The sequence below is a fragment of the Gadus chalcogrammus genome, chromosome 20, assembly GCF_026213295.1.
Source record: "Gadus chalcogrammus isolate NIFS_2021 chromosome 20, NIFS_Gcha_1.0, whole genome shotgun sequence".
In the NCBI taxonomy this organism is placed as follows: domain Eukaryota; kingdom Metazoa; phylum Chordata; class Actinopteri; order Gadiformes; family Gadidae; genus Gadus; species Gadus chalcogrammus.
The window spans coordinates 3,976,934-4,004,183 of record NC_079431.1 but is presented as its reverse complement, the minus strand read 5'-3'; the positions used below and the strand labels follow the sequence as shown (position 1 = coordinate 4,004,183).

At 49.6% G+C, this 27,250-nt stretch overlaps 1 protein-coding gene across 1 annotated transcript; it reads right to left on the bottom strand.

Moving 5' to 3' along the window:
- Positions 1 to 3,433: 3,433 nt before the first annotated feature.
- Positions 3,434 to 26,402, bottom strand: LOC130372937 (protein TANC1-like). The gene is made up of 13 exons (XM_056579072.1): positions 25,322 to 26,402; positions 24,465 to 24,587; positions 22,265 to 22,501; positions 21,383 to 21,568; positions 20,491 to 20,569; positions 15,731 to 15,864; positions 15,026 to 15,149; positions 13,818 to 13,993; positions 12,238 to 12,370; positions 10,855 to 10,946; positions 8,944 to 9,090; positions 8,098 to 8,198; positions 3,434 to 6,947 (listed from the first exon to the last, which is right to left on the bottom strand). Exons 1-13 carry the CDS (start codon positions 25,508 to 25,510, stop codon positions 5,336 to 5,338), a joined length of 3,333 nt encoding a protein of 1,110 aa, XP_056435047.1. The 5' UTR covers positions 25,511 to 26,402; the 3' UTR covers positions 3,434 to 5,335.
- Positions 26,403 to 27,250: the final 848 nt, after the last annotated feature.

Below are 27,250 nucleotides of genomic sequence, written 5' to 3'. Positions count from 1 at the left end.
TAAAAAGCGACAGTGTTACCCCTTGTGTTTTTTTTCATAACAACCAATGTTTTTCATAACGACCAATGTGGTTTTTTTCATGACGACTAAAGAAAAACAACAGTGTTACCCCTTATATTTTATTTGACAAAGACAACAGTGTTACCCTTTATGTTTTTTTTCATGACGCCCAATAAAAAACAACAGTGTTACCCCTTATGTTTTTTTCATCAAGACCAATAAAAAACAACAATGTTACCCCTTATGTTTTTTTTCATGAAGACCAATAAAAAACAACAGTGTTACCCCTTATGTTTTTTTTCATGAAGACCAATAAAAACAAGTGTTACCCCTTATGTTTTTTTTCATGACGACCGATAAAAAACAACTGTGTTACCCCTTATGTTTTTTTTCATGACGACCAATAAAAAACTACAGTGTTACCCCTTTTGTTTTTTTTCATGACGACCAAGGAAAAACAACATTGTTACCCCTTGTGGTTTTTTTCATGACGACCAAAGAAAAACAACAGTGTTGCCCCCTATGTTTTTTTTCATGACGACCAATGAAAAACAACTGTGTTACCCCTTATGTTTTTTTTCATGACGACCAATAAAAAACGACAGTGTTACCCCTTGTGGTTTTTTTCATGACGACCAAAGAAAAACAACAGTGTTACCCCTTGTGGTTTTTTTCATGACGACCAAAGAAAAATACGATGGCTCATATTGCATTCACTCAATAATAAAAATGTCACCATGCTATCTCATAATTATGAGATAATTATCTCATAATTATGAGATAACTGGTGTTCTGAGTCTGACCATCAGTAGTGTTGCCAGATTGGGCGGTTTCCCACCCAATTGAGCTGCTTAGGATGGCCGTCTGCGGGTAAAAATGGGTAAAAAGGGTATTTGGGTGGGTTTTTCTGCAGATTTCTGGCCATAGAAAGCAATAGAATTTAGTTAAAATTGAGCGGGATTGGGTGCTTCCAGGTGGATTTTGAGCATTTTTGGGCTGGACATCATCAGTCTCACCTGGCAACCGTGCAGTTGCACTAGTCCCAGGCTTGCTGAGGGTTGCTTTCGTGATATAGATGTACGCGCGTAACGCAGCTAAAATGTTGCTTGACCATTTTGTGTCAAAAATTGTCCCTACGTACGCAGCTACGCGCCTGTGGCTGCGCTGGATTTAGGAGTCCCAGGAAGGAAACCCAAACGCCGCCGTGTTTGGGTGCATGATAGAGCTTGGATCGGGTTAGATTAAATAATCTCGGATATAAATAACAATAATCGGGTTAAATAACTTCACATGGTGTGTCTGGTGTGTTTCCAGCATTCGTAGTGTTGATCAGCAGATGTATAGTCCGCCAAGACGTTGAGGTTGCTTAGCAACCAGAGACTCTGTCCATGCAAGTGAACGGAGCGTTCACTCTTCGTCTTAACTATCAAACCAAACATCCTTCACATTCACCGAGCGAACATTATGAAAGTAAAATGCACATTTCTCGCTAAAAATGTTTCCATAAACGCATTTAATGGCGTAACTACGTTACTATTTCCAACCAGAATAAAGAAAGATGTCGGCCGTATGCTTCTGTGCAAGCGTCACTACTCTCTACTATCTCGTAATTATCTCATAATTACGAGATAGTATCTCATAATTATGAGATACTATCTCATAATTATGAGATAATTATCTCATAATTATGAGATAACCTGGTGAAATTTTTATTATTGAGTGAATGCAATGAGCCATCGTATCTTTTGGTTCAAACTACTGCCAAAACAAAATGTGGTGAGTCAGCCTTTAGTGTTTATGCAGCTAAACTTTTGAACAAACTGCCAGAAGAAATTAAAAACGCTGCCACAACTTCTATTTTTAAATCAAAGCTAAAGACTAAGCTCTTCAGTGATACATACTATTAACATTTCTAATGTTTTCCTTCTCTTTTTTATTTTTATTCTGATCGATTTATACTTCTCTTTCTTATTTTATCCTAATCAATTTATATTTAATGTCGGATTCATATCTGAAATGTCTGACCTTACTGAATGTCTTTTTAAAAAAATTATTCCTTTTTCTCCCTTTACTTTTCATAGTACATGTGTAATTTACTTGAAGGTCTTTCATGATATTGTTTGCATGTACTTCTTCACTAGTTTTTTTTCTCTGTAAAGCACATTAAACTGCTTGATGTAAGAAATGCGCCATGCAAATAAAATTGCCTTGCCTTGCCTTGTAGCCGGAGATAGAGCTGTGTCAATAAAAAAAAAAGTATGCCAACCAAAAACTTCATCTGAGTCATCTGATGAAGTCATCTGAACAGAAGATGGCGCCCTACAGCCACTTCAAAGATTTGATTTATAATTTATTTAATATTCAATCGCGGTGAGGACGAGATGGGACCAAATAAGGATGTCCCGATGAGCGGGGAATAGCGGGGCCTAAACGTGCGTAGGCAAAATAAGATAAGGAAAAGAGTTATTACTCATCTTCAAAGAAAAAGGAGGAAAACATAATAGGGCAACGGACTAAATAGTGTGGAATGTATCGTTAGACAGAGAAATTATGTATGATTGAATGTTATATAAACCTTGAGTCAAGATATGGTACAGTTGTATATGTAGTGGAAAAAATAAAATTAGAATTAGAATTAGGGAGGGGGTGACGGGAGTTTGATGAATAAAGGAGAGAGCTTGAGCGCTATTTGATTAAGTGGGCTAACTGAAAAGGAAAATATCTAATGCTACTGGACAATGATTTATGCATTTGTATAGTATGGTAAAAGTAACTTGTATGGATGTGTTCAGGGCACCATTTTACAAAGGTTTAACAAGGCAGTGAGGACAGAGGTCAGGGGTCACAAAGATGGCTCTGCCTGGGGGGGGCCGCAATTGATTTAGGGGAAAGGGGGTGCTTAGGTTGAGGGTAATGGAAAGGGAGAGTTAATGTCAGGGGTTGCTATTGGTGGGATTTGAGGGTTTGTTTTCAGTTGTGGGGTTAGGGGTTCTTATGAATGGGGTTTAGGGTTGGTTCTTCAGTTCTGGGGTTCTTATGGGTGGGGTTTGAAGGTTATTATATATCCATTTAAGGGGTGTTATGGGTGGGGTTAGGGGTTGTTTTTTTAGCTCTGGTGTCAGGGGTTCTTATTGGTGGGGTTGGTTTTCAGTTGTGGGGTTCTTATTGGTGCGGTATGATGGTTTGTTTTTCAGTCGAGTTCATTGCCAAGGTTGAGTCTAACGCTATAGAGCGGGCGATGCTGCCATGCTGCCATGCATGAGATCTCCCGGTGTGTGTAGTGATTGCTGGCTTAACCTGTGCACATTGATTAGTCGACGCACAACAGGTGTGCTGCCTCACCCTCGGAGTCCAATCAGTCTGACTCGGGCCAGGTGAGGCTGCTTGAACCAGCCAGTCCCCACACACTCCCACAGTGACTTACGTAATGCAAGTTTTTGTGCAATTTGCCAATTATGACAATGAACCCAAATGTTGTTTCAGGTCCGGAAGGAAGGCCTCACCATCTCAGGAACTCCAGACAGGTTCCCGTGCCCTATCGCCAGGGTGCAGATGAATGCCCCCGTCATGCCTGCAGGTCCCTCATCAATCATTCAAAAACTATTCATGTTTTCATGTTTCTCATCTATTCACACTTTCTTGCAATTTGGCAGCAGTAGCTCAGGAGTTAGAGCAGGTTGATTTGTAACCGGAAGGTTGCTATCCCCAGCTCCTCCTAGCTGAGTGTCGAGGTGTCCCTGAGCAAGACACCTTACCCTGACTGCTCCCGACAATCTGGCTGTCGCCTTGCATGGTTGAATACGCCGTCGGTCTCTACGAATGGATGCAAGTCGCGTTGGATTAAAGTGTCTGCTAAATTTAAATGTACACTATAACCGTTTAGTTATTTGTGTGTTTAATCTTTATCATGTTAGACAAGAGATATCACATGTTATTGATGACATCTGTCACATTTGACACGGACGTCGTTTGTCAACAGGCTATTCCTACGAGCCAGACGCCATGAAGCAGTTCCACTTCCACGCTGGAAGTGGACCGAGGCACCGGACCCCCCCCGTGCGAAAGAGACGGTGTGTTTAGGGTAAGATGGAGAGGGAAAGACCTCCAAGACTCAGTGGATGAATTCACAGCCTTTTAATAAGCTTTTAATAAGGTTTATGAGGCCCATGGAGGGGGCTTTAGCACTGCGTGTTCACAGCTCCAGCTGTGTTTTTATGCCCAACAATAAAAAGCCAAATGCGCTTCGTCTTTCTTAGTGATGCCTTTATTTCCCACGATGGCGATGGCAGGAAGTCCTATTACAGCATGTGGTCACAGCTAAGACAGCTCACAATACTGAAAACATGGCAACGAATGGCGAGTAACATACATATTGTAGTAAAATAGAGCTAATGGCACAATGCCGCCAAACAATATTTGTATTTTTTTAAATATTTCTTTTGAACTCTTTCTTATAAACTGCAACGGATGCATGCACTTAAGCCGAATATTATTCTGAATCGTAAAATGTCTTAGTAGCTGTGCAAAAATAACTATATAAAATATATTGCTTTTACAATGAACCAAGCCAGAGGCGCTGTAAATAAATAAACTACACGGCTAACAACAAGCAGATACAAGGAGGATTTACTTCCAATGTTAATGGCCGATTTATAGAATGTACAAACATATTAAACAAATACATTTTCAGAACACCATCTTCAACAAAACTGTGCAGAAAATAAAAACAATTCAAAATACACGACTGTATACGAGTCAATACACTTGACACAGACCTTCCCTCAAAAGGAAATACGTATTTATAATAATATACACAGAAGTCAGGAGCGACAACATCCTTGCCAGAACATAGGAATGCCCGTCCTTCAACGCCTCCCAAGTGGACTCTCAGCACCGTGGACTCAAACACAGCCGCTGTGTAACATCTCTGCACACTAATAACACGATGCTAGCATAAAGGATCTATTGTTTTAAGCACTTTGAAAAAAAAGGCCCTTGATGCATTCTTAAAGTGCTAGCTGTCGCCGTTAAGTCTCTAGGAGCACGGCGTTCTGGACACGCCCACTGAGGTGTCTTCAGCTTGGCTGAACCGTGGAACGTGTTGGCAGAACCGCCAGCCAGCCAGCCAGCGGGCCAGGGGTACAGTCTGTGGTCTGTCTTCACCAAGGGGGGGGGGGGGGGGCAAGCGTGGTCGCTCACTTGAATCAAACGAAAAACCTATTAAAGAGGAAACACGACCGGGGGGTTGGTTAGAAAAAAAAACACGAAAATCGTCGAACTTTCTTTTTTTTTTGCTAGTGTGTGTGCGATGTGACGACGAACCCCAGAAAATAAATTAGACGTTGGACTCTATAAACGATCGCTTTGGTTTGATGGCGGAGACGTGGAGCGCGGGGTTGTCCCGGGCCGGGTTGTCCCGGGTCAGACCGGGCGGAACGGGCGGCGCGCCCATGAACGGGTGCTGCATGGCCAACGCCGGCTTGGACTGTTTGTAGAAGGCGGCCGCCTGGCAGAACTTATCGGTGAAGTCGTTGCCGTGGACGCCGTTCTGCAGGCTGCCCATGGGCAGGGCAGCGTGGGGGGGTGCGGGCTTGTGCGGCGGCGGCGGCTGCTGCTCCTGGTAAGTGCTCAGCATTTTGCCGAAGGGCAGGTCGCAGCTCATGGACTGCATGCCCAGGCCGCGCCCTGCGCTGTGCCCCATCGGGACGTCCATGGAGTGGTTCTGCCAGGTCCGCCCCCCGCACAACGGGCCCTGGTGGCTCAGCTGCATCTGCTGCATCTGCATCTGCTGCTGCTGCTGCAGCTGCAGCTGCTGCTGAAAGCGGGCCGTCTTATCCATGACGCCCATGAAGGGCCGGGGCTTCCAGTCGCCGCCGCCGCCGCCGCTGCCGCTGCCGCCGCCGGCCGGCTGGCTGTGCTTGGCCTTGTCCGAGGTCTTGGAGCGGACGTCGGGGCCCAGCTTGCCGCTCTCTGACTGGCTGCTGCTGGAGGCCAGGCTGGAGGTGGAGCTGGACACCCTGATGCTGCCGCAGCCCGCCTGGGAGCCGGAGCACCCCGCCTCCTTCCCCGGCTCCAGCAGGGGGCCCGAGCAGGCCAGCCCGTCCAGGGAGGAGCCGGAGTAGCTGGACACGGGCTCCTGGCCCGGGCCCTTAGAGGAGCTGCTGCTGCTGCAGTAGGAGGAGGTCTGGGAGAGGTGCGGCCCGTCGCCGTCGCCGTGGTGGACCATGGCGGTGGTCGCCAGGGAAAAGCGCTCCCCGTACACGGGCTCGTCGGCGGGGGTCGGCAGAGGGCTGATGTCGATGCCGGGGCCCGCCTTCAGCGCGCTGGACATGCGTCTGCTGGGCAGCGGGCTGGAGGGGCCGTACTGCGACTTGGATCCGGCGGGACGCCCCCCCCCGCTCATGTGCTGGTTGGTCTTGACGATCTGCGCCTGCTTGGTGGACTGGAGGACCAGGCCCTGCTGGGCCAGGGCCTCCCGGTGCTCCCGGGGGTACCGGTGCGGGGGCAGCCGGCCGGGCCCCGGGGGCGAGCCGGGCCGGGCCCCGTGGTTCTGGTGGCCCGTGCTCAGCGTCTCGGCGGGCGGGACCCTGCTGAGGGAGTACGCGTTCTGGGGCCAGTGGCCCTCGGCCTGCAGGGACTCCTCGTCCTCGTCCTCATCCTCCTCGTCCTCCTCCTCCTCCAGGATGTTCCTCTGGCCCTCCAGGCTCCTGCAGAGCCGCTGCTCCGGGTGTTCCGCCTGCCCTTCCTCGGGCTCCATGTCCGAGTCGTGGCCCCCGGAGGCCCCCTGGCTGGTGGTGCCGGCGGCCCCGGGCTGGGAGGGCTTGACCTGGGCGCGCTGCATCTGCTTGCACTCCTCCTCCACGCGGGCCAGCAGGCGGCGTATCTCCCTGTTGTTGGGGCACAGCTTGGCCGCCTCGTGCAGGTCGACCATGGCGGCGGAGAACTGCCTGCGGACGGAGGGGAGAGAGACGCACGTCGGCCGTGTTCAGACGTTACCCGGACCGGGCACGGCGTTAACCAATCAGAGAGGGTTCATTCTGAGTGTACACGTAGAGGTTTATTTCCATTGCACGGACACGCCGCGCAATGGAAATAAACCTCTGCGTGTACACTCAGAACGAAACCCTCTCTGATTGAGCTTGTTGCTGGGTGGCTTCATGGGTTAACGACGTTGTAGGAGCTGTCAAACTCTTTTAGAACCATCCGTCCTCACTCGAGGCGGTCACAGCGAGTGCCCTCTGCTGGACACAGCTTGGGGTCTCCTTTTGAGTTCTACATCGATGCACCCTCATCGCATCATTAACAACCGTCGGATATTGACAGATGAAGCATTCGCTGAATTATTGAAACGCTTGAACAAAAATAATGAGTCACACTTTTGAAGGCAAATAGTGTGTGTGTGTGTGTGTGTGTGTGTGTGTGTGTGTGTGTGTGTGTGTGTGTGTGTGTATACACACAAGATCTCCTCCACTACCAGTGTGAGGTTAGCACCAGAATGCTCACCACACACCGACTCTCGCAGTGGAGAGACGGATTCAACCGTCCAATGAGAGACCAGAGAATGATCAGGTGGCAGAGAGCCAGGACGACGGGTTAGCCCCGCTGCTCTCACGACCAGAGCCCTTGGATCTTTATGGACCACAGAGAGTCGCCAAATGTTAATCCACTGTTCTTCCATCCTTGGGAACCGGGGATGTTACTCAGGCCAGACGGACGCGCACCCCCTACTGGCACAACAACACCACTACCAACTCCGTCTGGTCTCCCATCTCAGGACAGACCATGACCAGCCCTGCTTGGCTTCCAGAGGAATCAGCAGTGCTACGCAGATAACCACGGGCCTGAATCAACTCACAACTCATAGCTGATAATGTTTCAGAGAACCAGGGTTTACCTTTGAAAGAAGTTACAAACTCCCTATGAACTGGCCTCTTACTCAACATTATGTACATCCAACAGTGCTGCATGCATGATTAGTCCTGCTCTACAAGAAACCTAGATCAGATAAAACAATAAGAATGATCCTAAACTGGTTTGGGAGATGTATTGCTGGGTGTGTCCTGGTGTGGATCCCTGGTCTGGGTTGAAGAGGCCTACCTGCTGCTTCTCTTGGCCCGGGCGCGTGCGTAGTAGGCTTCGTAGGACTTGGGCTTCAGCTCCAGCGCCTTCGAAGCAAACTCCTCAGCCATGCCAAAGTCCTGCAGACAACAAGACACCATCAACTACTGCTACAAAGCTTTTACCAGGATCGTTAGCGAGAAGAAAAGTCACAATGGTGAGAGTGAAAGTGTGAAAGTAACCAGTTGATCAGAACTTGAAGGCCAGCACTTTGAACCACTCTGCCAGAGCCTAAGAGTACCCCTTTAGGTTGTCATGGAAAAGTACTACACTTTAAAGAGTCTGGCAGCATGCCACTGTGTAGTCAGCGAACGAGCGCTGCTTTACACTGATGCTACCTCATCACCATTAGTACGTTTTAAACTTGCCCGAAACAATTAGCTCAATGAGAATTTAAGTGATGTCAGGTCCAGATATATTACTTTAATTATTTTCGTTCCAAAAAATACAAATGCATAAATGTGACCATTTAAATGAAGTTTTGATTCATGAAGATACATTTAGTATTTAACAGTATTAATAACTTCAACATCGCACACAGCTGACGACTCAAAGGTACAACCAACACTTGAACTGAATCAACAGGCTAGCCAGGAGCAATATTATGATCGCTAATAGCAACACAGCCTGATGCCTTCCACCTAGATCTGTCCACACTCATGTACAGAACACAGAAAAGTACAGCAGCCTGTTAACTAGTCCAGTCACTAGTCACCAACTAGTCCTGTTAGCCACCTGTGCTCTCCTTGTGATACAAATTAAACAAGACGCTACAGACACGTCATTGGCTGTTCAGGAGGAAACACGACCAGCCCCGGGACTCACGTTGGTTTTCCTGCGGCAGCGGGAGAGGTTGAGGTACAGCGAGACCCGGAGCTCTTTGAAGGCTTTCAGGTCGTCTCCGAAGCCCTCCCTGGGAAACTTCCGGAGGGCATACTGGTACCTCTGGGCTGCCTCCTTCATCTTCCCCTTCTGCAACACACAGAGAGAGGAGGAGGAGGAGGAGGGGAGAGGATGAAACGCGGGGAGGACATGAGGAGAGGAGGGAACACGAGGAGAGGAGGATGAAACGCAGTGAGGACATGAGGAGAGGAGGGAACACGAGGAGAGGATGAAACGCATTGAGGACATGAGGAGAGGAGGGAACACGAGGAGAGGAGGGAACGCAGTGAGGACATGAGGAGAGGAGGGAACACGAGGAGAGGAGGATGAAACGCAGTGAGGACATGAGGAGAGGAGGGAACACGAGGAGAGGAGGATGAAACGCAGTGAGGACATGAGGAGAAGAGGGAACACGAGGAGAGGATGAAACGCAGTGAGGACATGAGGAGAGGATGAAACGCAGTGAGGACATGAGGAGAGGAGGGAACACGAGGAGAGGATGAAACACCGAGAGGACATGAGGAGAGGATGAAACGCAGTGAGGACATGAGGAGAGGAGGGAACACGAGGAGAGGATGAAACACCGAGAGGACATGAGGAGAAGAAGAAACACGAGGAGAAGAGAGAACGGATCACAAGGAGAGGAGAAGAGAGGAGAGGAGAGGAAGAAACACAAGGAGAGGAGAAGAGAGGAGAGGAGGAGAGGAGAGGAGGGGAGAGGAAAGGAAGAAACACAAGGAGAGGAGAGGAAGAAACAGGAGAGGAGGAAAGGAGACGAGGAAACACGAGGAGAGGATGAACCATGTTGACGAGCAGAACAGAAATAATAAACAAGATGAGGAGATAACGGAGGGCTATTCACAGACACACACACACACACACACACACACACACACACACACACACACACACACACACACACACACACACACACACACACACACACACACACACACACACACACACACACACACACACACAGAATGCACCAGAGTGGATCGTCATCCTGCCAGAAAAACTCAATAAGGTAAATGTCATGCATCCATCATGGTTTACTTGTGTAGCAGTACACGCTCACACAAACCCACCCCGGCAACACACGCATCACAAACAAACATACATCATTCGTCCTCTCATCTGTGTGTCCTTCATTGAGCCGTGATGTGCAGAAGGCCACCTCTCTTTCATCCAAATCTAAATGAGATCATCATACCCTCACACATCGTCACATAATGACGTACTGGCCGCACACAGCCCCACGCCCCCACATCCTGACACCCTCGCACATCCTCACACTCCCACATCCTCACTCTCCCACATCCTCACTCTCACATCCTGACACTCACAGATCGTCACACCCTCACATCCTTATGTCCTGACATCCTCACACTTCCTCAAACTCTCACACACTCTCACGTCCCCCGCACATCCTCAAACTCACATCCTCACACTCACGGCTCATGTCATCAAAGATCCTCAAGTCACTTGACGTCCTTATTTCCTCACGGCTTCACACATCTTCCCGTCCTAGCACACTCATGTACTCACACCCACATGTCTCCTCACACATTCTCTCATACCTTCACATCCTCCTCGCATTCCTACGTCCTTACAACCCCTCACAACACCCCACCACATCCTCACTCAATACTACACAGCATGAAGAGCATCCCGACACACACACACACACACACACACACACACACACACACACACACACACACACACACACACACACACACACACGTATGCTTTAGGCGGTAGAGCCAAGTGCTCTGATCAGCTGACCTCGTTACTGTGATCCTAAACATACCGAACGTATAATACACGTGGAACATGTCAAACGGTTCGTACCTTGTAGAGCAGATTTCCCTCCTCCATCAGCTTCTGCAGGAGGATGATGAGGATGTCAGGTTTAGACGTAGCCATGGCCCACGCGGCGTTCCCTGCACACACACACACACACACACACACACACACACACACACACACACACACACACACACACACACACACACACACACACACACACACACACACACACACACACACACACACACGCACGCACGCCAGGTGTTATGTCCACGGCTCTCCGTCTACAGATAGTGGTTGTATTCACGTTGAATTTGGTACGAGGTAAAGTTACCTAAAGATTGTACCTGATCGATCATAAGGCGATGTTCTGTAGCCTTAGGTTATTTTTTTGAATTGAAAGCAGTTAAAAAGAGAGAGAAGAGTGTTAAAGAGGAAGAGGAGAAGGGGAAGAGCCCACATGCAGGGAGGGGAACAGGTCCCAGCGGACCAATAGAAACCCAGCATCCTAACTAAGATGCCAACCTCTCCCTAAGTCGCTCCACCTTAGTCCTGCTAAAATGCTACAATGAGTAGCTACACTTCCAACTGTGCTACAGGGAAATATTAAAAGGCTCTCTATTAGCACTAAGCATACACTGCTTACTGCACTACAGGGACCATGAGGATGTTTACTATCAATTTAGCCATTTGCATACACGGCTAATTGAGGAAAAAGGCAGGAGATGTGTCTACTTAGCCCAATCAGTCAGTTGACTGTTGACTAGATGGTGAAGAGGACTGTTGACTAGCTGTTGAACAGGACTGGTGACTAGCTGTTGAACAGGACTGGTGACTAGCTGTTGAACAGGACTGTTGACTAGCTGCTGAACATGACTGGTGGTGACTAGCTGTTGAAGAGGACTGTTGACTAGCGGTTGAACAGGACTGCTGACTAGCTGTTGAACAGGACTGTTGACTAGCTGTTGAACAGGACTGGTGACTAGCTGTTGAACAGGACTGCTGACTAGCTGTTGAACAGGACTGTTGACTAGCTGTTTAACAGGACTGGTGACTAGCTGTTTAACACTATGCTTTCCATTCAGGTGAAGGTCAGGAGGTCACATCCTTACATCGGCCCAAAAGCACAGAAATTGATTGAAGAACATGCGCATTCAAACAAAACACACAAAGAAACACACACACAGGCACATACACAAACACAAACACACACAGAAATAAGAGAACTAAAAGTAACTCTTTGCTATGGAGTGAGTCACTGAAAGTAAACTAAAACTAAGCATCATCCATTTGACTAAAGTGAATAAATGTAACCGAATGTATCGCGGGGCCATCTAAATGCATCGCTAATGGATGCGTCACATGCACTCGCACGGCGGCGGCTGCTGCTGCTGTCGGCCGGGGTCCAGGCGACCAGGAACTCACCCAGCTTGGCTCCCTTCTTCAGCAGAGTCACCACCACCGACGTGTTCCTGCAGCCGATGGCGCGGTCCAGTGGCCGCATCCCCGAGTAGTCCACGTGCTCCACCACCGCCCCACGCTCCACCAGGTACTGCACCTACAGCAGTAACAACACAGCACCGCAAGGTCACTACAGTGGTGCACCGAGATTAACACAGCACCGCATGGTCAATACAGTGGTGCACCGAGATTAACACAGCACCGCAAGGTCACTACAGTGGTGCACCGAGATTAACACAGCACCGCAAGGTCACTACAGTGGTGCACCGAGATTAACACAGCACCGCAAGGTCACTACAGTGGTGCACCGAGATTAACACAGCACCGCATGGTCACTACAGTGGTGCACCGAGATTAACACAGCACCGCATGGTCACTACAGTGGTGCACCGAGATTAACACAGCACCGCATGGTCACTACAGTGGTGCACCGAGATTAACACAGCACCGCATGGTCACTACAGTGGTGCACCGAGATTAACACAGCACCGCATGGTCACTACAGTGGTGCACCGAGATTAACACAGCACTGCAAGGTCCATACAGTTGTGCACCTAGATTAACATAGCACTGCAAGGTCATTACAGTGGTGCACCGAGATTAACACAGCACCGCATGGTCACTACAGTGGTGCACCGAGATTAACATAGCACTGCAAGGTCATTACAGTGGTGCACCGAGATTAACATAGCACTGCAAGGTCACTACGGTGGTGCACCGAGATTAACGCAGCACTGCAAGGTCACTACAGTGGTGCAGCTACAGCAGCAACACAGCACTGCAAGGTGCTGTGTCTGATCTGGTTCTTGACTCTTTTGATTTTCAGCTGGAATCCAAAGTGTCTCACAGTGAGTTAAGATGTTATTGATGAGCAGGTAAGGGGTAAGGCATCTTGCTCAAGGCCTTCAGACATTAGGGCTCCGACCTGAAACCTGTGCTGTGTTCCAATATCCATACTATCCGTACTTACTAGCCTTCGTTTGAGTACGTACGTAGGGCGTTTCCAATTCAGATCAGGCGAAAATAAGTGTACTGAAAGGACCCGGATGGTGTACTCAAATCAGTCGCTAAGTGTGGATCGATGTGCACTTTTCGTACTCAACGGCAGCCATCTTAACTACGTAGCGGAAGAGGGCGGAGCCAGGCTGAGCCAAAGTCGGCGCATTTTCCACATAGCCTGCATTAATAGAGTCATTTTGTAATATTTATAGCTTGTATAGCTTTTTATAGCTGCTAGACGTGAAGAGTTCACCGTTCAAAGCGGGATGTTTATTGCGGGGGAGGAGCCGCGGCGGCAGTCGTGATCGTAATTTCCGGTTACTGCACCACGGAGTATTCGATTTGGAACAACACCGACATCTGAAAATGAGCGCACTTAGTGATAGTGTACTACTATACTAGTGTACTATGTTAAGTGTACTCATGGCAGCATGGATATTGGAACACAGCACAGACACTCTAACCCCCAGACTCTACTGCCCCCTGCAGGAGAGCCTCCTGCCGTTCCGAGACCAATCGTTGTTATCTGTGAGCGGCCGACGTACGATGTCTGCGTCTCCGTAGAAGGCGGCCAGGTCCAGCGGTGTGCGTCCGTTCTTGTCCGTGTGGTCGATGAGGGCCCCTTGCTCCACCAGGAACTGCACCACGTTCTGATGACCCTTCAGACACGCCCAGCTCAGCGGCGTCAGGCCCTCCTTGTCCACCGAGGTCAGAGACGCGCCTATGGACGGAACAGCAGCAGTCAATCGCAGGCTCCATCAACTCCGCTCACTTTGTTCCGTTATCCTCAGCTGAGGAACGGTACCGACAAATATTTCCCCCGGGATCAATTAAGAAATCTGAATCTGAGTGTTAATTAAAACAATACAAGTCACCGACAGTACATTGTGGATCCGTGGGAATCGCTAGAGGCAAGGACTTTTATGCAATCAATGTCAATTATAGAGCAGCAACGGCCGTAACACACACGCACGCACGCACGCACGCACGCACGCACGCACGCACGCACGCACGCACGCACGCACGCACGCACGCACGCACGCACGCACGCACGCACGCACGCACGCACGCACGCACGCACGCACGCACGCACGCACGCACGCACGCACGCACGCACGCACGCACGCACGCACGCACGCACGCACGCACGCACGCACGCACGCACGCACGCACGCACGCACGCACGCACGCACGCACGCACGCACGCACGCACGCACGCACGCACGCACGCACAGGAAACTTGCCCTTAATATAAAAACCGGACAACATGTAAAACGATTGGAGATGCTGTGCATTGCACGTGATGATACGTGTGTGATAGCTCACTCCCAGGGTTCACCCTACCAGCGGGGCGGGGAGTTAAGATGAACGAGTGCGGTCGTGTTAATGTGTTGTCGTGACGTCACGATACATCACGGCCCGCTAATTCTATCCAGATGACTCCGGCGGCGTCGCCGCGGCAGGACGTGACGGATGAAGGGGACGACCGGTGGAGACCGGTCCATTAGTTACCGTCGCCATGGTTACGCTGGCCACAGGGAGGCGGGGCTGAGTCACCACTGAGTGGTGTCAGCAGTGGGTCCTTCATTTAGATATTATGTTGGGGCAATCACCTCATTATATTTGTGTAACTTTCAGTTAATTGAAAGAGAAAACGGTGGATCATTTTGTGGCATGGCTCAGCTGGCGCTAGTTGTGATGGAGTCTTTTATTTGGCAGCAGTGTATATATGCGTTAAAACTGAGTGTCGTACCTTTAGTGAGCAGGAAGTCCACGGTGCTGAGGTGTCCTTCGCAGGCAGCCACCATCAGCAGAGTCCGGCCCTGCTTGTCGCTGATGTTCACATCCGCACCGTGCTGCAGCAACAGCTCTGCAATCTGCAACACACACAAAGGTCAAACAGAGAGTTCAGTCTGACGATAGTTCGAAGTTAGAAGCCTTAGAGAGAGAGAGAGAGAGAGCAAACGAGAGAGAGAGAGAGAGAGCAAACGAGAGAGAGAGCAAACGAGAGAGAGAGAGAGCAAACAAGAGAGACCGCCAGAGAAAGCGAGAGAGCAAACAAGAGAGACCGTCAGAGAAAGCGAGAGAGCAAACAAGAGAGAGAGACAGAGAGCAAACGCGAGAGGCCGACAGAGAGAGCGAGAGAGCAAACGAGAGAGAGAGAGAGAGAGAGAGAGAGAGAGAGAGAGAGACAGAGAGAGAGCAAACGAGAGAGAGAGGGAGAGAGAGAGAGAGAGAGAGAGCAAACGAGAGAGAGAGGGAGAGAGAGAGAGAGAGAGAGAGAGAGAGCAAACGAGAGAGAGAGGGAGAGAGAGAGAGCGTACGAGAGAGAGCGAACGAGAGAGAGCGAACGCGAGAGCGAGAAAGAGAAAGAGAGAGAGAAAGAGAGCGAGCGGTTAGCTTAGAGGCGTAAGGGAGAGAGAGGGTTCAGGGGTCAGGGGTCGGGCAGGGCGCTCACCTGCCAGTGTCCCTGTCTGACGGCGCAGAAGAGCGGCGCCACCCCGCGGCGGTTGGCCTGCTGCACGGCGGCGCCCTCCTCCAGCAGGTAGACACACACCTCCAGCTTCCCCCGCCCCGCCGCCGCCGTCAGGGCTGGGGGCGCAGCGCAGCATGGTTAGCATGGTTAGCTTGGTTAGCTTGGCTAGCGCCGATCCCGTTGTCAACACAGCACCATTTGTTTAAAGGGGACATGTGATACCACCAGGTGCGAGTTTGATTGGCCGTTAGAGGCCGTTCTGATAATCTGCCCCTTATGACATCACTAGTGGGCGTGTCCACCTAGATGTGTGACGGAGGGATGAGCAACGTTTGCTACAGTCCACTGGGTAGGCTGGTAGGCTGATCTATCCAGCACAGATCTAGGTGGACACGCCCACTAGTGCTGTAAGTAGACCTTATCAGCAGTCATGATGTTACTATGGCCCAATCCCATTTCTACCCCTTACCCCTTCCCCTTCCCCCTTGTTTTGAAGGGGTAAGGGGTAGAAATGGGATTGGGCCTAAGTATAGCATTCTGACAATTAGCATTATACTTAAGCAATTTTAGTGCTGAGAACAGATGCTGGAAGTTTGTTGTGGCAACAAAAAACCAACAATTATAGATGGTTATTAAAATGACATCCCGCCCCCTCAAAAGAAGCCGTCTCAGTCATTTCAGATTAAGAAGAGTGTACTGATCTACCCGCACATTTTTCATTCGAGCATTAGACAACAAAGAAAAACATCACCAACACCCTTCCTTAATGGAACATTATGCTGTTACAAAAAAAGAAACTCAACTGAAACCCAGCGAATCGTAAAACAGAAAAATGACAGCTTATCGCTCACACTTAGACTGTGGACTCTAGCGCGGCTTCTCCTCAGAAAGCCAAACCAAACTATCTATGACGTTTGCAGCGGGCCAATATTGACAGAGCGACCGGGAGTACGGGGACAGATTGGGGAGGTCTTAAAATAGCATTAGCAGCCTTAAAGACACCCCGATCCACAGCGGGAAGAACACCGCAATTCCGCACCAAGGTCACCTCACGAAGGCTTTGAGAGCTCATCGGGTCCCCGACCTGAATCCATCCGTCTGCACGGAGCTCATCCCAGATCCCAAACCAGCCCTGCCTCCACCTTCTGCATCACAACACGGAGAGAGATCTCAATGTAGGACGGAGCAAACACACTGGATTCACAAACTCTGCAGCAGGCAAAGCAGAGGTGGCTTCACTTGTCCTGGATGACTGAATGAGTTCACGGACACACAGGTCTCGGCGTGGCCAGGTGGAAGTGTTCCACTTAGTGACAAAGTCCCGTAAAGGGCGAACGCGCCTCACCACTCTTAAATGTCACCTACTTGTGACGCATGATCGCGTCCGGGAAATAAGAGACACAAAGTGCATGGGATTTCCTCCATCCAAAACCAGACGATATTAATCTCAGCGCTGCAGGTTTTGCAGGTACTGTGGGTTCTGCGGGTCACGGGTCACGGGTTCTCTCTGGGCCTCTGCACGTGAGGCGCAGAGAGAGAGAAGGAGATCTTTTGAGATGTTTTCCATCCATTGCACTTCAAGCAAGACAAACACCAGTTAAAGCCCTACTTCAGCAGGAGTTTTCTACTTCACCATATCAGTCGGTAATTATCTCAACGCTCCAGGTTCTGCAGGTTCTTTGGGTTCTGTTGATTCCGCGGGTCATGTCTGCATGTCTCAGATGAGGCCAAGAGACGGAGAAGGAGATCTGATGAGAGGTTTTCCTTGCCTGGTAAGCAAGACAACCACCAGCTGAGTCAGTTAGCAGCATCTTAGGATAGCCTCCGGTGAACTGGGAGCATTTGTGGGTTTGTGTGTGTGTGAGCTTAATAAAGTGTATTTCTGTCTTCCTGCGTAGCATCAGACCATTGTGGTCTTCATCTTCCTCGAGGAAGACGGGTTGGTGGTGGTGGTGGTGGTGGTGGTGGGGGGGAGGGGGGGGAGACACACACACACACACACACACACACCACCATGATTTCCCCTCAGCCCCGGCTACGAAACACCCCCACCAACATCACGCTGCGGGGTTTCCCATCGCACCATAAACAACAGCGCTAACTAGTTACCCGAGGCGGCATTCATCCTGACGCCGCAGTGAGAAATGGTATCGTTTAAACGGCTCCCCGCTGTGGAAGCAGGAGACACGGGGAGAAAACATTGCATCGGCGCGGCCATTCGTCTGGCTGCGTTTGGTTACGATGACGAGGCGTGGGTAACAAGAGGGCTCCTCTACATTATTGCACAATCACCCCTCAATTTGTACGTTCGAACAAACAGCCTCTGGTGTGAGGGCTTATTAAACACCCTATTAAATACATTAGGAAGGTTTGATCGATGCTGGAGGAGTTCATCGGGGAGGGGGGTTGCACCAGCAGCATTAAGAGAAGTATAATTAATCCATTTTCATGCAAATGAGAAGTGTCTTTCTTTAGCTCAAGAGCAGACTTTCACAGATTTAGTAAAAGTATAATCATTGTGTCAAAATTATTCCAACAATTACATACAGGCAAACCAGAAGAGTTTTCTAGATACACACCTTTAGGGCAGCTACCTTTTATCAGCGCACAAAAGTCTGCATACATCTACACATTCACGTGTTTCACAAAGGGCAGGAAAGCTATTCATTCATTAATGCAAATTACGTTGGCCTGGCTCTGGGTAATTCCGAACAGGAACGTCCTGCATAAAAGGGATTACATTTATTTTTATAAATGTCCTTGTTTTTCTGATCATTACAGATTCAATGAGCTGGCATCTATTGACAGACAGATTGATCAGTCTCAGTCAATAAACTAGCTCATGAATAATACTAAATCAATTATATTAGAGGAATAATACTACATTAATAATACTACACAAAGAATAAAAGATAAATAGTGCTCTGTTCTAGGTAGTCCTGGTCTAGGTATACCAGGTCTAGGTAGTCCAGCTCTAGGTAGAGAGTCTCTAGGTAAAATAGCGCTAGTTGGACCAGCTCTAGGTAGTGAAGCTGTAACATTCTGAGAAGGCTTTTTTCCCTGGACTTTGCAGGGCTGTGGAATGCAATCTTGCTTCTATTCAAACATGAGAGGCACTCACACTGGCCCTATTTGCATAGAAATGTTATTTTTCAGTGAATTTTAAATAGAAATACGATTTTTCCTTTAGACTGCTTGTCGTTTACTGAGGGAATCATTTCAGGTCCAATTATTCAAGGCCATATCTCCGTCTCCGCTTTAGACTGCAGGTTGAGACAAGGTTAGAATAACAATTCTGCATAATGAATTGTGCGATAGAACCCCAGAAACAAAACAATTTGGGTTATAACAGTGACTCAACCAATCTGCTGCTGCCTTATCAGCCCGCCCCCTACCCACACACACACACACCCACACACACACACACACACACACACACAAAGCAGCAAGCCGTTATGTCTACTCAGAGAAAAAGTCTCGTCTCCTCACTCATCAAGCGACAAAGCAGTAAGCAGACGAGACACCGCCATCACGCGGTCCTCTCTCAACGCCGTCTTCTGTAAGAGAGACTTGTTCTGGGCTGGCAGGCCGGCCGGAGGCAGGGAAACTAGCCCCGTGCGGCGGAGCTCCTTGTGTGGCAGGTGACCCACGGGGCGACCCTTCTCTCCTCTCCATTACCGGCCTGACCGGCGTCTCTGGCCCTACAGAGGGGGATTCTGCCGGGGGCCACGAGAGTCTGATGTGTGGCATGGTGGCTACGGAAAAACTCTGCTCGCTCGGTCTGCTTTTAAGTCCCGCCCCGCGAGAGAGCTAACACACACGCGCGCGTTTATCTGTGCCTTGGGGTTTTAGGCCAGTGTTAAAAAATTCAGGACATGCATTTTGAAGTAATACCACTTAGGGAGGTGTCGGTACACCAAAGAGTTTGTTGTTGTTGCACGACTTTGCCGGTGTGTAGAGGTATTTGTTCAGGTTCAAGGTCTGTTAAGCCGTGATTTATTTTTACACTACAAAGCCGAATTTGCAATACGTTTTCTTTTTTTGAGTTGCCAAGTTAGGTATGCATCCCCCGCCACACTTTATCAACGCCAAACTCCTTTGTTACTTTTCCAGGAAACTCTTTTGAACACCGTGTTGCTTTCTTCCTCTCCGCAGTCCAGAGGTTCTGTTCATCTCATTAGTCAGCGACGAGTCCCCCGCTCAAAGGTACCGGTCCTCCCGTATCAGGAAGGAAACGGAACAAAGCATTTTCAAATCTTTGCTCACCGATTAAACACTGTCCCACAGAATTCTCCGGAGAGATGGGAGATGAGAATTGATCATTCAGAGCTTGTTCCATCGATAACATTTCGCCGCTGCGCTGAAGCGTCGCTGGCCAAAGTGTTTGAGTGTCTAAATGTGTGAAAGTGTTCAATTAAAGAGCCGAGGCCAAGCGACTTCTACAGAGAAAAGCACCGACGCCGTTTAGCGGAAGTGAACCGAAAGCAATAGTTCGGAAAAATACACTGAAGCAGAGGACGGCAGTTAACCCAAAGTGAAACAGACAGGCAAAGTCAGTCCGACTCCAAAGAGAACTCTTTACTTTCAGTTCACCAACCCCTGAAGCACCCTGTGCGAGCACTGCAGAGCTGGACGGAGACCGGAGGGTCTTGTCTAGTGGTCAGCGTCCAGACACAGGGAACCGCGGGGAGCTAATGCGGACTGGAGCGGTGGTGCGGTGGAACAGATGGACCCTCACGTACCTGTCTCTCCCCACAGCGTATCATGCTCGTCCATTTGCACCGCATGCTCATTAGTCAACGCCAGCAAGTCCCGCACGACCTGCCAAACACAAACCTTTGATTAATGGCGGGTTTCACAAGCATACGATATCAAGCAAACCTGGAGAAGGAGTTCTGCCGCGGCGGCGTGTTTTCTGATCTTTTTTTTGCCCAGCGGTAAAGGAGCCCGACCCGTCTTGGGACGGCCCGGTTGAGGCGAGGTGAGGTGTCGGGTGACGTGCACAGAGTGAGTATCCAGGGGGCGGCCGACTGCTAGACCGTGAAGCTCAGTGACCCATCTGAAGGGCTTCTACCTCTGGTCTCGGCAGAGCTCCACCGCGATGCGGGTCGGGAGCTTTTACCGTTAGCATTCAGCGGTGTACTGCGCCAGGCCAGGGCTGCGCGACCCGGCTAACTGCTAATCTGCTGGCTGGGTTAAGTGGGGTACAGCTAGTGCTGTTTGCTAGCAGTGGTGAGGACCACGGAAGGAAAAAAAACTGAAACTGGAGCATGAGAGGTGAGCTACTATGTGTATGTGTGTAAGAGTGTGTTTGTGTGTGAGTGAGTGAGTGAGTGAGTGAGTGAGTGAGTGAGTGAGTGAGTGAGTGAGTGAGTGAGTGAGTGAGTGAGTGAGTGAGTGAGTGAGGTGAGTGAGTGAGTGAGTGAGTGAGTGAGTGAGTGAGTGAGTGAGTGAGTGAGTGAGTGAGTGAGTGAGTGAGTGTGTGTCGGCGCATCATCCCCATGCGTGTGTGTGCGTGCGTGTGTGTGTATGTGGGTATATGTGTGTATATGTGCGTATGCGTATGTTTGTCATGCAGGTGCACGCTCCCCGTGGTGACGGGTGCGTGTGTGTGTGTGCGGGTGCCTTGCTGACCTGCGTGTGCCCCATGCTGGCCGCTGCCACCAGGGCCTGCTGCAGGGCCTTGCCCTTCTGCCCTCCGGGGCCCTGCTGCTCTCCGGGGCCCCAGTCCAGCTCCAGGAGGTACTGCAACACCTCCGCGTGGCCCCGCAGGGCCGCGTGCACCAGGGCACACTGCCCGCTCTTATCCACGTGGTCCAGCTGCGCAACAAACGGTAAACGGACCGCATTTATACAAACGCTTTTCCAACCAGTAGCCACTCTAAGCACTTTACACTATTGACTAACATTCGCCCGTTCACGCACACGTTCACACACCGAGGGCGGCGTCGACCGTTCACAGCGACAGCCGGGGTAAGGGGGTCTTGCTCAGTGACACCATGACACTAGGAGGATCGAACTAGCGACCGCCCTGTTCCCAGCCCCTCTACCCGCTCTACCTCCTGAGCCACATGCCACAACACAGCGTTAACGTCAGCTGAGCGGGGACTAAGGTTTCTGCCTTCACCCAGATACGTACGTACATACATACTGTGATGGATGTAGCAATCAATTTATATACTAACAGGCCGATACATTGCTAATTAAGTATTTTGAATTAAGTCGTTTATTCTACTTTTTGGTAATGAGTGCTAATAGCGGCCGCAGGTGCAGAACAACACAGTGTTGGAGGGATTTAAACAAGGAGAGTGCGGTCTGTAAGAGTTTGTAATTAAACACAGGAGGATTTTTCTCGGGGCAAGCGCTGCAAACTTTCGTCTCCAAACATTCGTCTCTAAACATTCATCTCGAAACTTTCGTCTCGAAACATTCGTATGTGAACACCCAGCAGACTCTCTACACCGGTACCGTCCGTACCCCCCAGTGGGTCCCAGCGTCCGTCCCCCCCTGGCGTACCTTGGCGCCCCGCATGCAGAGCAGGCTGACCAGGCCCAGATGGCCGGCGGCCGACGAGAAGCAGAGGGGGCTCATGCCGTTCTCTGAGACCACGTCCACGCTGGCGCCGAACTCCAGCAGCAGAGCCGCCATCTCCAGATGGCCCAGGTGGGACTGGACGCACAGCACCGGGGAGTTGGTCAGCACCTCCGTGCGGTAGTTCACGTTGGCCCCGCCCAGCATCAGCAGCCGGCTCACCTGATTGGGTCACATCGACGAGGTCAAGTCGAGTCAAGTTCAAGTCAAGTTATTTTATCGTCAAATGCACAACTTTACAGGCAAAGCAGTCATGGCTGGCAATATGATGTTGGTGTCCCAAACTCTCCTTAACAATGCAATAGTATAAAAAATAAAATAAAGTAAAAAATGGTATAAAAAAGAGTAAAGGCGAGGACAGGTAGTTAGGGTTAGGTTGCAATCAACAAAACCACATTTTTAGGATTTCTAATAACATTTAATTTATCCCGTGGATGGCCAATGGAAGTATAGGGAGGTATTCCATCATTCCAAAGCAACTGATACTTTAAGGAATTAAAGAGTAATTAACGCAGTAAGGTGATGCTTGAGGTTGAGCCGGATGAATGTTGGATTAGGAGGCATAATGTACAGTACTGATTTACATGAATGATTAACTTCCCTGGACGGAACAAGGTCACTTCACCATGTAGCAGCATGACCGCTGTCATACTTAAGAGAGAGAGAGAGAGAGAGGGGAGGAGAGAGAGAGAGAGAGAGAGAGAGAGAGAGAGAGAGAGAGAGAGAGAGAGAGAGAGAGAGAGAGAGAGAGAGAGAGAGAGAGAGAGAGAGAGTGTGTGAAAGAGGGAGCATGAGTGTGAGAGAGAGAGAGAGAGAGAGAGTGAGTGTGTGAAAGGGGGAGTATAAGAGTGTGTGAGAGAGAGAGAGAGAGAGAGAGAGAGAGAGAGAGAGAGAGAGAGAGAGAGAGAGAGAGAGAGAGAAAAAGAAAGAAAGAAAGAAAGAAAGAAAGAAAGAAAGAAAGAAAGAAAGAAAGAAAGAAAGAATGAATGAATGAATGAATTTATGAATGAATGAGAGAGAGAGAACAAGTGATGAGTCCCCACTTTAGTGCTGATGCTGAGGTACCATCAGGTTTCTAGTAGACAGAGCTCATCACTCAGCCTAACGACTTCCTGAAAGGCCAACGTGTCTCTTATCCTCGTCTTTGGGGAGCAGAGTGGAAAGCAAACACATCGCCGGGATGATCCAAAGTATTAAGAAGCTAATAAATAAATAACATGTCCTGGCGCCACCATTATCGTGGCCTTCCTGTTTATTAAATGACTGCTAATCTCAGCGGGAGGGGGGTAATTACTGGGCCTTATCCTCGCTGCAGAGACAAGACGGATCAGACTAACGACTGGGGAGGAAGACACAAAAGCATCTTTCGTTTCGACGGTGACATCAATCAGCGAGGCTAACTCATCACCCTGAGAGAATGCTTTCAGGAACTCACCTCCGGGCACACACACACACACACACCCTGACACCATCAGTGGTATTAAAAAGCCCTGGGGGGGGACCGTGCTGAGAGCAGATGCCAGCAGTTTCAGGACACAATCATTCAGTGTGATTGGATAGTCTGTAGGTATCATGGACCAGGTAGGATGTGTGTATGTCCTAGAGAGAGTTTGTGTTTGGGTCACTGTTCCACACTGTTCCTCAGAGAGGAGTGTGTGTGTGTGCGTGTGTACCTTGACGTTAGGTGTGTACAGGTTCCTCAGAGAGGTGTGTGTGTGTGTGTGTGTGTGTGTGTGTGTGTGTGTGTGTGTGTGTGTGTGTGTGTGTGTGTGTGTGTGTGTGTGTGTGTGTGTGTGTGTGTGTGTGTGTGTGTGTGTGTGTGTGTGTGTGTGTGTGTGTGTGTACCTTGACGTTGGGTGTGTACAGGTTCCTCAGAGAGGTAGGTGTGTGTGTGTGTGTGTGTGTGTGTGTGTGTGTGTGTGTGTGTGTGTGTGTGTGTGTGTGTGTGTGTGTGTGTGTGTGTGTGTGTGTGTGTACCTTGACGTTGGGTGTGTACAGGCTCCTCAGAGATGTGTGTGTGTGTGTGTGTATGTGTGTGTGTGTGTGTGTGTGTGTGTGTGTGTGTGTGTGTGTGTGTGTGTGTGTGTGTGTGTGTGTGTGTGTGTGTGTGTGTGTGTGTGTGTACCTTGACGTTGGGTGTGTACAGGTTCCTCAGGGAGGACAGGGCGGCTGACAGGCCGTCTGCGCTGCAGCTGATCCAGAGAGCCTGAAGGACGCTGGAGGACACGCCCGTCCTCTTACTCTGACCCTGGATGGAGAGCGCACGCACACACACACACACACACACACACACACACACACACACACACACACACACACACACACACACACACACACACAGAGCAAACACACACACACACACACACACGCACACACAGAAACACACACTCACAAACACACACACAGAGATGCACGCACACAGACACAGAATACACAAACACACACACACACAAACGGATACACACACACAGACACACACACACACACACACACACGCACAAGCTCACACACAGAGATGGACGCACACACACAGACACAGAATACACAAACACACACACACACAAACGGATACACACACACACACACACACACACACACACACACACACACACACACACACACACACAAGCTCACACACAGAGATGCACGCACACACACAGACACAGAATACACAAACACACACACACACAAACGGATACACACACACACACACACACACACACACACACAAGCTCACACACAGAGATGCACGCACACACACAGACACAGAATACACAAACACACACACACACACAAACGGACGCACACACACACAGACACACACACACACACACAACAAAAATCGATGAAGCACAACACATCATATCCCCATCTCGATGCTTATGTTACACTATATTATCATCTCATAAATAAACCACACACACATACATACAGAAACCCAGTGATACTGCTGCATATGTAATGCCGCCCATGCTGTGCTACCTTGAAGATATGAGCTTTGAGGATGTGGTGGCCCAGCTCCATCGTCTGCTGCCGGTTCAGCTTGCCCTCCTGCCGGGACAGCATGAAGGCCATGAGGGCGTGGCCGCTCCTGCAGAACAAACACAGGCTACGTTCAGCGAGCAACCACACACTGCGGCACTCATGCAAAACGTCAATACATAAATACATGTAGCATCCAGCTCGGATAAGCCTCGGAATGAACCTCGTGTTGTATGCTTTAAGCAACACTGTACGTTTTCGGAAGACTCATGCTCTTGTCAATACTAAAGCACATGCTAACCATAATGCTAACGCTAGACATAATGCTAATGCTAAACCTAATACTAATGCCAAACTAATACCACTACTCATGCTAAACCCAATTTTAATGCTAAGCCCAATGCTCATGCTAAACCTAATGATAATTTAAGTATGTTTCTCTTATGCATGCACTGGTTTAGTTGTAGTTATAGTCGGCCGCCTAATAGCCTAAAATAAAGTTCTTGACAGAGAAATGCAATTCCGTCGTCCATTTATTGCCTCCATTCAACACATGTCAGTAACGCATGAGGGAGGTAGGACTGGAGACACCGGAACGACAGTTCAGGTCTGCATTTAACTGGCAGTGATCAGTGAAGAGTGATCAGACTATACCCGAGCACACTAGAGCACTTACTCCAATCAAGAGGGTTATATAAGGTCAATGATCTCTAAGCCCTCTAGGGGCACTGTTCCTCAGCAGGAACACCGAACGCTTCACAACGATAACGCTAGACCTAATACTATGGCCACCACTAATGCTAAACCTAATGCTAATGCTAACACTGGTGCTAAGTCTTAACCCAGTACTAATCGCATCTCATAACAAAACTCTTGATTATCCCCCTTGTGTGTTTTGTGTGTTGAATTCATAATCTTCTTGGTTCATCAAAGTTCTTTGAGGTTTTTTCATCCAGTCTGGAGCCCCGAGTCAAAAGGGGGTTTCGACATCATCACAGAGTGTTATTCTGTCCAGCGCTGGGGAGATTAGAGATGGAATACTGTCTAGGCGTCTCCCAAGCCTCCCCATTCTGTACTGGGAAGAGTCTGTCGGACGAGTGGGGATGGAGGAGGATGATGGAGGGGGGTGATGGAGGAGGGAGCGAGAGAGGGTGATGGGAGTGGAGGGGAGGGAGGGGGAGGGGGCGCATTCGATAGAATGCAATCTTTGTTCTCCTCCCTCCCTTCAGCAGTCTCTCTGGTGTTAATTAAGGCAGAACTTCATTAAAAGGCCACGCATGATCGCTGCTCGCTTTGATTGAGCTAAAAAACCTTGCTATTAGTTCCTTAGCTTTCGATGTGTGCGTGCCCGCGTGCGCGCACATGTGCGTGTGCGTGTGAGAAACTGAGTGACAGTGTACGGGAGTTCATTTTCTTAAAAAGAAACCATGAGAGAGAATACAGTCTTTTTTTCCCCCCTACTCTTCCATTCCTTCAGAAGAAGTTCCCCGCTAGATGATTGGGGGGGGGGGGGGCTTTCGGGACCACGGTGAATGGCCGCGCGTTGGAAGGCGGATGAAATGCTCTGAGGAGACAGTGCTGGAGGGCCCAAGGTCCCTTGGGGCTCGACGGAGGGGCCCTTTAGAAACTAAAGCCGGGAAGGCCCTCAGCGGAGAACAGGAGGGGGGCGACCAGAGTGGAGACTGCGGTGACCTCATCCGGTCATTAGCAGCGCGCTCGGCGGTGGCCGACGAGGGGAGTGGAGCAGAGAGGAGGCTCCTGAATGACAATAAGGTGCCAGGGGGGGCCAGCGAGGGCAGGAGAGAAATAACAGGGGTCTGCCGACTTGATCCGGCTCATCTACCTCCCCCAGAGAACACGCTGATCACTTGTTCAAATTCACATTGCGGATCGCCTTCGTTAACCATAACTCGGAGACCAATTTGTAAC